At 29.4% G+C, this 13,026-nt stretch overlaps 1 protein-coding gene across 1 annotated transcript; it reads right to left on the reverse strand.

Annotated features, from left to right (window-relative positions):
* Positions 1-4,702: 4,702 nt before the first annotated feature.
* LOC137920452 (uncharacterized) lies at positions 4,703-7,031 on the reverse strand. The gene is made up of 3 exons (XM_068763818.1): positions 6,953-7,031; positions 5,812-5,934; positions 4,703-5,292 (listed from the first exon to the last, which is right to left on the reverse strand). The coding sequence occupies exons 1-3, from the start codon at positions 7,029-7,031 to the stop codon at positions 4,703-4,705; spliced, it is 792 nt and encodes a 263-aa protein (XP_068619919.1).
* Between the last annotated feature and the right edge of the window lie 5,995 nt (positions 7,032-13,026).

The following is a 13,026-nucleotide window of genomic DNA, read 5'->3' on the forward strand; positions in this document are numbered from 1 at the left end:
ACTATAGGCATCTGTTTAAAAAAACTTTTAAGATCGAAATTCGCTTTTCGTTACAATAAATAAAAAGTTTACGGAATCAGTAACTTTTGTTTTTTTAAATAAACAAATTATGGCAAGACTTAAATTTTCTTATAGTTCGGTAAACAGAAAACTATTTTACTTCTAGAAAAACATTTGCAAGGAAGAAAACGATTTACTTAAAGCTTCTTTGTTCAAAACAGCGGTCAAGAATTCGATTTACCACTGAACTTTCGCAGGATCTAGATTTTTGTGAATAAAAAAAGTATTCGTAACATTATCACCATTAAACTCATTATTTTTTTTTATAAATGTCTAAGATAAGTTTTACGTAGCCTAATCTTCTCTGTATTTATATTATGGGGTAACATGTCTTTTGAAAACCATAGACTCAAAAAACATTATATATCATAATAATGTTAAGTAGTGCATTAAAAGTTGTCATGCCTCATGGTATTCGGAGTAATACGAATATACTTTGTGGACGTTACAAAAAAGGCTACCAATTAACCCGTCAAAAATAATCATCATCACTTCAGCGGTAGGAAATACAAAGCTCGAAACAGGCCAAATTATTATAAATAGTTTTCCTTTTAATACCAGGACAAGTTCTTCACACTTTTCATTTATTGGTATCGGAGTCTACATCGTCTGTATGCTGTTTTACAGCTAAGTAAAAAGTAAAATAACTAAGTTAATTTGATGTCTGCTCATTTCTCAAGGACGCAAGCTCAAACAAAAAAACTGAGCTAAATTTTGTTTCATAAAACACTGCGTAGCACTATATCAGCGCACCGCATCTCTTACTATAAATTGAAGGTTACTACTATCTAACCAATTTTTATTTTTATTATTGAATCTACTGTGCAATCGTTAAGAATATTATGTACTTTTAAAATAAATTCTCATGATAGTACCGGCGTAACGAGTAGTACCTACCCTCTCCTCCCGCAGTCCCAGTAACAGCCTGCTAAGGATAAAATATTCACGGACGATGGGCAGCAGCATCTCTCGAACATATTTGAAATGAAGGAAGTCAGATGGAAATGTGAAGGAAAAAAGGAAGGTTTATTAAAATTGAGAAGGTAGAAAGTAGAACTTGAAATAAAAATATTAATAAAAAAGGTATTTACCTGATGTAACGTCCCTTCGCCAAACATGACAGGGGAAACGTAAGGTTCCAACGCCATGGCCATAAAAAACATATTTAAAATAAAAAAAATCTGTACTTGCCAATCCACATGTCAAGCGTGGCGAGTACTGACACAAAACCTTATGATTACTAAAAAAAGAAAATTTAGAATGTTTATTATCGTGATGATATCAGCTGATAGTTTCCACTGCTAAGCACAAACCTCACCCAAAGATCGCCACGATTTCCGGTCTTGTGCTGCCCACATGCTGGGACTACATCAATATCATCATTCAATTATTACACATCACATAGGTATTTATAGTTTCCCTTTAATACTTTTACTTACTTTTCTTAAAGCACTCTGCTCTTCCTTTAATAGACACTTATAGCTTATATGTGTTTATGTTTGTGTGTTTGTTATTCGGTTAAATTTTGTCTCATAAAGTTAAAAATCGAGATTGATTTTAATATTGTTATATGTCAAGGTAAGAAAGGAATTACGTGATTTGATTTATAAATCGAACGTAGGTTAGCCAGGTAACTATAAAAACCTAATACATTGGGCCACCATAGCTATACATGCTTACTTACATGTCATTCATATAAACCACGCGGTTCCCTTTCACTCCACTGTAAACTTTTGTCTCGAGGAAATTTTAAGAGATATTTAAATTTTGTCACGTCTAGTGAAGAGATATAACTACAATAATATTTAATGAACCAAACTTTACCCAGAACATTGTTCTTCCTTGAACTGAAAATTTTGTAATTGTGTCAAGTTACTCTTTAACCACACAAGAGTTACTGAAACAAGACGTCTTCAAAGAGCCTTTGTTTTACGCTTCTGACACTTCAAAACCTTTAAAGTGGGTATAGACAAGCGAGAGAGCGTATAGTTAACATTTTAAACTTCCAAGAAAGTAGGTGAGTTTGCTTTTCAAGTAAACTTTTGATGTTCTTAATTTAGACAAAAACTATGTTGTTATTTCCGATAACGATGATTGCTTTAGGTCATAGTACTGGCACAAACAAAATGAAGACATCTGTAGCTGTCGTCTTGACCACAAAAAAGCAAAAAAAGATTTGTGCTTTTTTGTGGTCAAGACTGCTGTTCACATCATAAAGACAGGATCCATACAACAACTAATTTGTACTTATTTAAATTCAAATAAACAAGTACAATATTTTAAGTTACAACAACGAGTTTTATTATATAAATAACCATTAACGATGCTGGTAAAAAACACTCTTTACGCGTTGTTGAAATGAGTTCTTTTAAAATCTTTTGTAACATCTGCTCGTTAAAAAGGGGGAAAACCCGAATAAAATAAACCAACATCCGGCAATAAAATGAGGCACTGCCAAGCAATAAAGACGAGCAATTTTACACTTGTTATTTCCGTAAGCTTTTTCTTTATCATAAAACGGATATTATCGAAGTAAAATAGAATCACTGAAATTGCACTCAGCCTACAATGAAACATAAAATCAAACTAAGTTATGTCTTGCCTGTATTCCTTTTCACGTATAATTCAGGGCTAGACACTATTATCATCAAACTAAAAATTGTTTAATTAGTTTGGATTGCATATATATACAGAGTTATGAAGAATTTATACCGTAAAAATTAGTCTTAAAAAGCTTACTAATTAGATAACGCTATAATTATTTACATATTTTCTTTATTTTTCATGGGCTTATTAGCTTCCACGCACAATACTTGTGCGGTTCCAAATTTAAGTGTAAATGTTGTGCGTATCTAATATATATTATCAACGTAAGCTAGTTTAAGATTTGCTTTGTGTGTTTGTGTTTACACTATTGATGTGCCTAAGAAATAAAAAAATAACTTTACGAGTAATTTTCCTTTACAGTTTTGTTTTTAATTACACTAGCATATTAAAGTTTTCTGATTATTCTACTGACTATACAAGGTATAATTCTGTGCAATCAAATCAATTAATTAATCTACGACTCCACATTTTCTAATAAGAAAAGTTGTCATATTTTTAATAACAATCTTGACCTTTTTCATTTTTATTTGAAGTGCCTTCCCCAAGTTAAAAATAAATATGAAATTAATTCCTAAAGTTATAGTATCCCCTTAAAATTAGATTTAAAAGAGTGAAATTTACTTATTAGATAACATTATATAAGATTATACTATTAGATACACAAACGTTATTTCCACACTGTATTAAATTAGGATACAACCATTTTCTCTTTCTTTATTAACGAACTTGACATTCTTTTGGTCACTTTATAATTGTATCTTTGTCAGTTAAAATTCCCAATTCGCTTAACTTATATTTATTAGTTTGGTCAATTTGTATGTAAAAGCTTCTAAAAGATTCCAAACATATCTACTTCTGCAATACATAACACACATTTTTAAATCAAATATTGTGATGAGTGATAAATTAAATAAAAATTTCCAACTCAATTTACCTTAATACGTTTCGTCCATTTTCCGTAACCGCATGTTCCTTACCAGTTGAGCCAAAGTATTAATGCTACGGCTTCTTTTTACCCTTAGCGTGTCTCCGTTTCAATAGGATTTATTTTAAATACCCGTGCAAAGCTGTCATCTATGCCAGGACGCTAGTATATAGTAATAGAGAAATTAGTGAAGCACTATGTTAAATTAAGTAACATTAATAAAAATACGACAAGAGTTGAATAAATTTATTTGAGAATAAAGGAAATTTATTCTTACTATTTAAAATAAATATACTATAAATAAAAATTACAAATCGTAATTGACGTCTACAATGTGTTAGTTATGTTTGTTATGATTTTTGGTTACTAGTAAAAAATTATAAACATGAAAATAATACATAAGAAAAATTAAATACAATCATAGTGATCTTCCCTGTTTGATTGATTCTAATATATTTTACAAATTGTACATGAGTTTTAACTTACTAATATTACTTACTATTGAAATTTTGATAAATTCTAAAATAAAATTTAAAAAAAACGTATTGACCATCGTCGTTATTGTTACGTAAATGACTAGTACAATAAAAAAAACATTTAAATATAATAATAATTCTCTGTAAAATCATTAAATAAATCTTTAAGATTCTCATTTTGTAATATTCGACGTTATTTAATTCAAAGACTATATATAATACTTACGAATATAAACTACAATTTAAATATTTATTCCGTAATATTTAACTATTGCAATAAATAAACAGTTTGTGTTTTTCGCTCAAAAATTGCTTAAATTGTAAATGAAATCAATTGTGAATAGATTCAAATGTGCAATGAACTTAAACAAAACGATAATTCCTAAGAAAAGTTAATATGCTCCAACTGGATTAAATCTTAAATTTATGTAGTTTTATTGTTTATTTTATAACCTAAAGGTTTAATAAAGATACCATTATATATTTAATATCAATGTAACATGGAATGCGAATTTTTGCTCCCATTACTTTTTGATAATGTTTTATCCTACAGATGGATAATAAAATTTATTAAATCATGTATTGTTCAATGCGTAATTGGAAGATGATGACTAAAGTTTTTAAATATTTAAACCTAAAGTATAACGTAAATGATTAAACATACAACTGCTAACGTGTTTTTAAACATTGTGGAAGCTTTATTTTCCTCAGCTGGTAGATAAGAACTGGGTGCGGCTGGTGCTGAAGCTGTATTTTTCTGAAGTTTTGTATCATCATAGGATCCACTTCCTTCATTTTCATCTTCATCATCATCGGGCGGTACTGTCGCTTCGTGCTTCAATGGCTCAGCGTGTGGAATATCCACTTCATTTGAATGATTTGTTATAATTAATTCTTCGGTTAATTTAGTCACGGTCGGTGTGGTAGCAAATTTCGGCATCGAAGTCACGGTATCTTCGTAATTATTATTCGTTAACAGTTTATACAAATCAGTTTCATTACCTACTTTAAGGTATTTAAATAATACATATGTTATGTCACTGACGTTATCTATAGTCGTTGTTTTAGCGAATTGAAATAATCCATTCTGTATCTTTTTCGAAAAAGGCGCATTGCAAAGCTCTCCAGTACAAATGCAAGAAATTTCAATAGTGGAATTCGATGAAAGTCTCGTTAAACACGAGGTATTGAAAGCTGGTAAGCATTTAAGAGTCGAAGCAAAACCTGCAAATTATTTTAATTTTATTGTACCTACTTCAATTATAATCTATCAATATTAATGAATTACGATATAACAGTGATTAAGCTTATGAATTATAAACTTCAAAATTATATATATACTTTAAATAATATTAACCGTGAAAACATTATTTACATTAAACGTAATAATAAATTATTTATAATTACATTATAGATTATAAACGAGACAAACATATATGGTATTAATATCATGCCAATTTTGGAGTAAAAACGACGTTAAAAGAGCAATTTTGAAGTTTCTTCATCAGCTTGTTATCTACAGAATCTAATCAGAATCTGGCTATATATATATATATATGGAATGGCTATATATGGAAAAAATAGAAAAAAAATCTATGTATAAATATATATTTAAATTAAAATTGTATCAATGGCGTAACTTTTCGAAAGTACTCAGCAAAGTATATAAGAATGAATAAATATTTGCTTCATTGTACCATTACAATATTGACATATATTTTTTATAAAATATTAACAACTTACTAGGTCCAACAGCCACAGTCCCGCAGTATGGTTGGTCAACGGGACATGTAAGAGTTTTTTCTTGACCGCATGTACTTACATTGTACGCATTAGAGCACTGGTAACATTTCCGTGGTTCAATGTCTGTGGACAAGCAATAATAAAAAAAGTAATTAACTGATGTCTGATGTAAATCTTGATTGATTAGTTGATATGGGTTTAATTGGTACAGTAACGATTATTGTGTAACTCGCAAACGTATGAATCAAGTCTAGACATACTTATACATATGTCACCGTATCTCGCATTAATCCATGTTAATCATATTATAATTTTTGTTTTTAAAAGAGAAACTAAAATTTTGATTACTCTTAAGTAATTAGTATACATGTGTAATTCAAGAATACGGGTGAAGCCGAGTTTATGTTTATATAAATATATAGATATATTGCATAAATAAACTCTATTTCAAATGTTTCATATGCACATGAAAAAAGTTATACTATAAGTTTCAAAAAAATAATCTCTTCACTACATTTCTTTTAAAACATAGTGAATTTGTGTGCAGTGGAGGTAGGAGCGAGAACTATAACAGAGTAATAAGAAATAAAGACTAAAACTCTATAACCTGATAAGTTATTTAGACCAATGAAAAGCGAACGTTCACTCATTCCTGGAACGGCTAACATGTGTAAGCTTATTTAAAATTTTTATTAAGGCGAGAATTCAATAAATTGCAAGAAGGCTTCATTAAACTTAATACGTGGGTCGTCTGCTCCCAGTATCATAACAGGACCCTTTCCTTACAACGGGATGAACTCGACACAGGGTGAATCCATGGAAAGAAAGTTACTCCTACAAAAATCCATAGATTGTCTATCACAAAAATTTAGGTAAATTTAAAATGGACTTTCTTTTTTCATCATCGGTGATCGAAATCGTATGGTCTAATAAGTTATTCTTAGTTATCAACAGGAAGCTAACGCAAAATTAAAATATTCAAATTACTGTCCACGTTAACGTAAACGTGAGGCAAGTCATCACATTAACAATTATTACAATTTATTATTTTCAGACGGGATATGAGTAATATTCACTGTTTACACCAATTTATACAATGACCTGTGTTTATTATATGAATATTTTTATATCTATTTCTTACCTTTATTTAGTAGGGCACCTGTTCTTATATCTGCTACCAAGATAGCAAAAACACTTGTAAACCACATCGACGTCCACATCTTGTCGAATTTTTTTTCTTTCAACCTTAAAAAATATTTGGTTAACTACTTTTTAAATATCTAAGATGTATACCATATGTTGTATAAACGTAATATATAAATATCGAATATATTATAATTAGTAACATCACATATTCATAAAAAATATATAACAAGTTTGAAAAAGTTTTTCTAAAACTATTATTTAAATTAAATTTTCATTCACTTTTTAATGATTGTAAAGGAATGCTTTTGCATGATTAGTCTATATTTTGAATAATATTGTCCTGTTCAAACATGTTGTTGGATTAAATATAAACAAATCCCCTAAGTGGGAGTTTGTACTGAACTCTCTCCCTCGTCGGTTATTATCGTTTTATTATATTACAGAAACAATTGGTTAACCTCTACCGCTATTAACTGAAATATTTATTAGTAGACACGAGTAATATTTGTACATTATTAACACATTGACCAAAATTGACAATTTACATTTATTACAAGAAATGAGAAAAATAGGATATGTCAAAAATAGTAAAAAATACTTTAATTACGTTCACAAAATACCTAATTATTTAATTATGTTTTTTGTATAACCACGTTTAAATTGCGTATTGTACGTGCTTGCTTCGTTTGACACCGTAGCACACGCGTAGCACTTGCAGCTACGCTCCGTAGGCGACTGCCGCAGCTCAGTGGATGCGGGTCTGTATCCCTGGCGACTTTACCACTAGTTACTTGATAATCGATGCTCACCGACGCTTGAATATTGTTTCACGTACATTGCTTTACTAAAACAGAGTATGTTATTTTTAGCTATAATAGAGTAGCAATGTAAAATGTATATTACTAACCTCCAATAGTCTACGTAACATGTGAGCAGTCAAAGTACGTGTATGAACCGGCTGTCACTCTGTAAATTACCTGGAAATTTCGTAGATTATTGTTTTATTACATTTATAAGTGAATTCATAATTTAATGAATATAAATGTTGCCTACATTTATTTTAAGTACCCTTACAGTATAATAAAGCTTACAATACGTAAGGTTTTACGTATAAAGAAAATAGAAAAGTATAAAAATATATACGTATACTTTGTATGTTACCCATTTAATTAAACAATAATGAGGACAAATTAATAACACGAGGGCAATAAACAATAATCCTAAATATTTGTACATTACGCACACATATGTATATTAGCTATTTATGTATATACTACAAATAAATAGCTAGTATATTTTATATCATAAATTGTAAATGAATCATTGTTTAACTACACTATTTCTTTGTATTACTGTTTTTGTGTTAATCTTCTATGTAAATAAATATATATATAAAACTAATGAAACGTGTCATTAAAAATAATAAAAGTAATTGTAATTCTGTAAAAAAAATACTTAGAAAAAAAATAATATCTACCCAAATAATGTATTATATTATTAGTAATAATTTTATGTTTATTAGTATGTATAGTAATAATGTAATTTTTCTAATTCTATAATACTAACTACAAAAATAATATATAATACGTTACTGTGTGGTACAAACAATATATAAAATAATGTACTATACTTTATTTTTGTAGTTATGTACTACAATTTTTTTACAAAAGCCGTTTTTGGCTTATATCTTCATTTGTTGTAGATAATAATTTAACAGTAAATATTAGTTGTTCTGCAATAGAAAGAATTAATCTTCTGAGTAAAGCCGTAGGGGGATATCAGAGGCGAACAGAATTTTATAAGGGTGAGAGAGAAACTCTGTGTATATTAATTGGCAATTTCCGGAAGTACTGCTCCCCCACGCACGTACATTACTCAACTGTAGAGATATTTAAGAGACGCATAATGATGTTCATTAGGGTAGTCCTGGCTACCTATACCCAAAAGTTATGTGTATTTTATATATGACTGAAGCTACAAGAATCTTTTTTAGGTAAATAACAGCAAATTATGCTTAGAAAATTATGAATAGTACAGTTACAATTGGGGACTGCGTCTTGTACTCGAAGGACGTAGGTTGAAATCGCTTGAATCATGTTTTATTAAATGTATCCTGCAACCCGTAAAAAAAACATCATAAGGAAACCGATATATGCTAAGGTCATAGCTTTGAAACGTATGAGAGATCTCCCAATTACACAAAATTAGTAACTATTATGAAAAATTGTGTACGGTACTACAATACACAATAAATTTGATCAGTTTATTAATTAAAAGCATGTAAAAATCCTATTATTGTAAAGGAATTGATAATAATGTTTGGGAATAAATTGCTCTACTGATATATAAAGGATAGTGTTGAAGTAACCATATAAAGCCGCCTGGGTTTATTGTGGAATGTTAAAGGGGGCCATTATATCCAGTATATAATAGCTCAATCTGACTACATAGTTTCTATCAAGGTGAGCTCTTTTGATATTCTTCTCATTGCTTACATAAGTGTTCACTGTAAATGTTCCTTAGTGGATAACAATTTGAATAAATAAGTTAAATGATCATTTCGCTCTAGGCTAGTGGGATGGATTGCGAACTGTACTTTTACATATAGATAACAAATTTTTTAAGTCAAATTAAAAAAATTACATGATTTTAAAAAATCTTTTATGTATTTTAGTGCTACTGAAACTGTTGTAACTGGCGAAAGCGGGGCGAGTTCGGGCCCGAGAAATAAGTATATGAGCGACGCCGTTGCGAAGTTTGACAGCGGATTGACGAAGCGAAGCGGTCAATAGCGTCCCCGTCTCACCGCGCGCATACCTAAGGCGCGGTGCAGTGATTTTGGTAGCATGGCATTTACCGATTATTGAGTACAATGACCATTTTAGACTAGCCGAGTGTTTGAATACGCAAATATTTCTACACTTTTATTATCAGGCTACTTAACATGCCATTTTTTGCCAGAAACCTCTCCTGTCCTTCCTCCTAAAAGTTCCAGTGTTTGTTAGTGAATGTCACATATTTTTGTGATATTTTGTGCTGAGAGTAATATTTGGTGAAATCATTTCGCAATTTAAATTCAGTTTTATGTAAAAGTCTGATAATTGTTAAAGAGTTTTAATAAGGTTTTGCAAGTCTAAACAAGCTGTTATTTATTTTCAAACCTTAATTTGTACGCAACAAATACTCGTGTAGAACAGGTATTTGCTAATTTAAACTTGCTCTTACCTCCGGTAGCCCCGACGGTTGAAAGTAATTGCATGTGTCACTCTAGCCGGCTTGTTTTGAAGCAATTTAAAAAGCTAATAGAATAAAAATGTAAAGCAAATCATTTATATTTCCACTTATTCACTTTCACATACAATTTTAACATTTTTATTACGTCATTAATTTAATTTAGAGAAATTAATTCTTATGTACGGGTCACTATCGATGTTAAGGACTATCACTTTAATTAATGCTATTTATTGCTACGGTTTTCTGTTTTATCTAAAACAAAGTTATTTATACTTCGCAAGATAAAAAAAGTTGTATGATGTTTATCAAAGCATTAGGTGATTTTCATACTGTTTTTATTTACACTTTGTTATTAATAGGACTTGAAAATATTATTATAACGAGTTAGCCAAGTACGAGAAATCTCTCTAATATAATATATACGTAGTGCTCCATAAAAAGTTGACTTTTGAAATCATATAAAAATAAATTTTATGCATATTATATTTATTTTTGTAATAAATAAAGGAAGATATGTCATTATTTTGTTTAAAACATATTGTCAAAGTGTCCTCCAGAAATCATTCCTCCAAACGACAAGAAATTATTCAAAAACACGTCTGCAAGTGTAGACTATTAAAACGCTGCCATTTCTTCTCAAATGCAAGTGATTTTTTTAAAGTTATGTACTCTCATTATGTACTCATTGAGCTCTTGAAACTTTAGCTGTGAAAAGTTATTTCAAAATCAAAAGTAAACTTTAATTTAGTACATCCTGTATTTAATAGTTGTAATTATTAGGGCGATTTGTTTTTTTATCTTTAATAATTAGTTAACTCATGTCTTCATTGGTGTTACTAGCAGTTAGATGTTAGTTATGATAACACATATTATCGCAATAGAACTTAATATCGAAAACAGGTAGATTTGCTAAACAGAAATATAGTGTTCAAGTTCAGATTTCAACCCGAAACTTCTAAACATAAATCGTTTTAGTAAAGTTATTGAGCCATTGACATTTTATAACTCTGATAACTATATTCGTTCGCTACTATCTGTAATATTCTGTAAGGTTTATATTATATGTAAACAAACACGAATGCCTTTAATAAGCTCAAAAGGTAAATATTTTTTTTTCAATTACATTTATTATTTCTAGAACATTCCTTCAATAATAATAATAAAATGTGAAGTATATGAACATTTTGACATGTTACAACAGACTATAGTTTTGTTAGCCATTCAAAGCTAACACAATATAAACTACTCGTTATTTTATTCACATTTTCATCATGTTACTTGTTATACAACAGTTTTTCATCTAAAATTCCATCGTTTGTCAACACTTCAATTATATTCATAGACTTCATCATCACGACCAGTATTTTAAAATATATTGATTTATATTATATGATTGTATTATTTGTCGATTTTATTATAAACATATTAAATAATAATATGAAGTAATACATTAGATACCATACCTCCACAATTCTACACAAACATACACATCTCGATTCCTTCTTAAGTAAAAGAATAAAGCACATTCTTTTGTCTCCGTTTTAATTAAATTTTGTTTTATTGGTGCTTTGCATGGATTAAGTTTTGCATCTATTTTAACAAACAATAATTGAATGATATTTTTATTGTATATTCGTAGGTTTTTTAATAACATAAACGATCAAACCTTTGGATGGATCATCAAAATAAAATGTGACCTCTCCCTTCAGTCCTCATTTGTAAGTTAAAAGTCGCTCAACCATCGATTGGGCTATACTTGAGATTTCTCTATGAGATCTAATCATTGCTGACAATAATAAAAAGAAGAAGAAGAAAAGAGAGAATAATAAGAAATAGAAAAAGAAATGTGTAATAAAGAATTAAGAAAGTAAAATAAATGTGTAAATAAAGATAAAATAAATATAAGATAAAATTGAAGAATAAAAATAGATAAAAATAAATAAAATGTACCTAGCCACCTTAGATTAAGAAGATGAAGGAAAAAGGCGAGGAAAGAAAGAAGGTATAAAAGAGAAAAACGAAAGATATTGTGAAGGACAAAAGTAAAGAATAAAAGATATTGTGACGCGTGAATGAGAGTGATAAATAAAGAAAAGACTGAAAAAAAAATTACGTGATCCCAAAAAGTTAGGGGTACGAGAAAAAAAAAACAAAAAAATCATTGATGACGCGAAAGAAAGTGACCGAAAAATTCGAGCAGGCCGAGAAAGTTACTTCGTTAAATTACTAGGGTTAAGTATTATTAATAGTAAAAACATAAGAAACGTAATATATCCGTAACTTTCTTAATTGTAATCGTAAATAACAAACTCCTTTGTTTCGAACAATGACTGTTATTCATTTTATATGTTAGTTACAAATACAAAAAGATAAAATATAACAATATTCAAAGTGTTCGAACATAAAAAGAAGCGACGTTCCATAGCTCATAAAGAAGTGTGTGAAACGGGAAGAGGGACGACCGCTGTATTTATAGATCTTCAAATATACGTTTGAGTGGCGCAAAGGATATAAATTGCTTCTTATCGTTCGGATTTCACGCTGCAATAAACCCCTAAAAATGTGGCCCAAAGTTTTTACATCCAGTGAAATCTACAACGTAACACGAGTAGAAAAATATTATTAAGAAATACTTAACAAAACTTATTTTATCTATAAGCTATTCATAAAAAATATTTATTTCGATCAATTTTTGATCCGTTTTAAGTTGAAATATGAATGTAGCAAAGTAGTGAATTATCATATCAGTCGATACACATATCGGCATATGATGATTCTTTACTACTGCAAGGCACAAACATACCTTGTCCAAAGATCGCCACAGTAAACGGCCTT

This window comes from Battus philenor, unplaced genomic scaffold, assembly GCF_028537555.1.
Source record: "Battus philenor isolate CCGP_79_NKW_IND1 unplaced genomic scaffold, ilBatPhil1.0.hap1 SCAF_18, whole genome shotgun sequence".
NCBI classification, from domain to species: Eukaryota; Metazoa; Arthropoda; class Insecta; order Lepidoptera; family Papilionidae; genus Battus; species Battus philenor.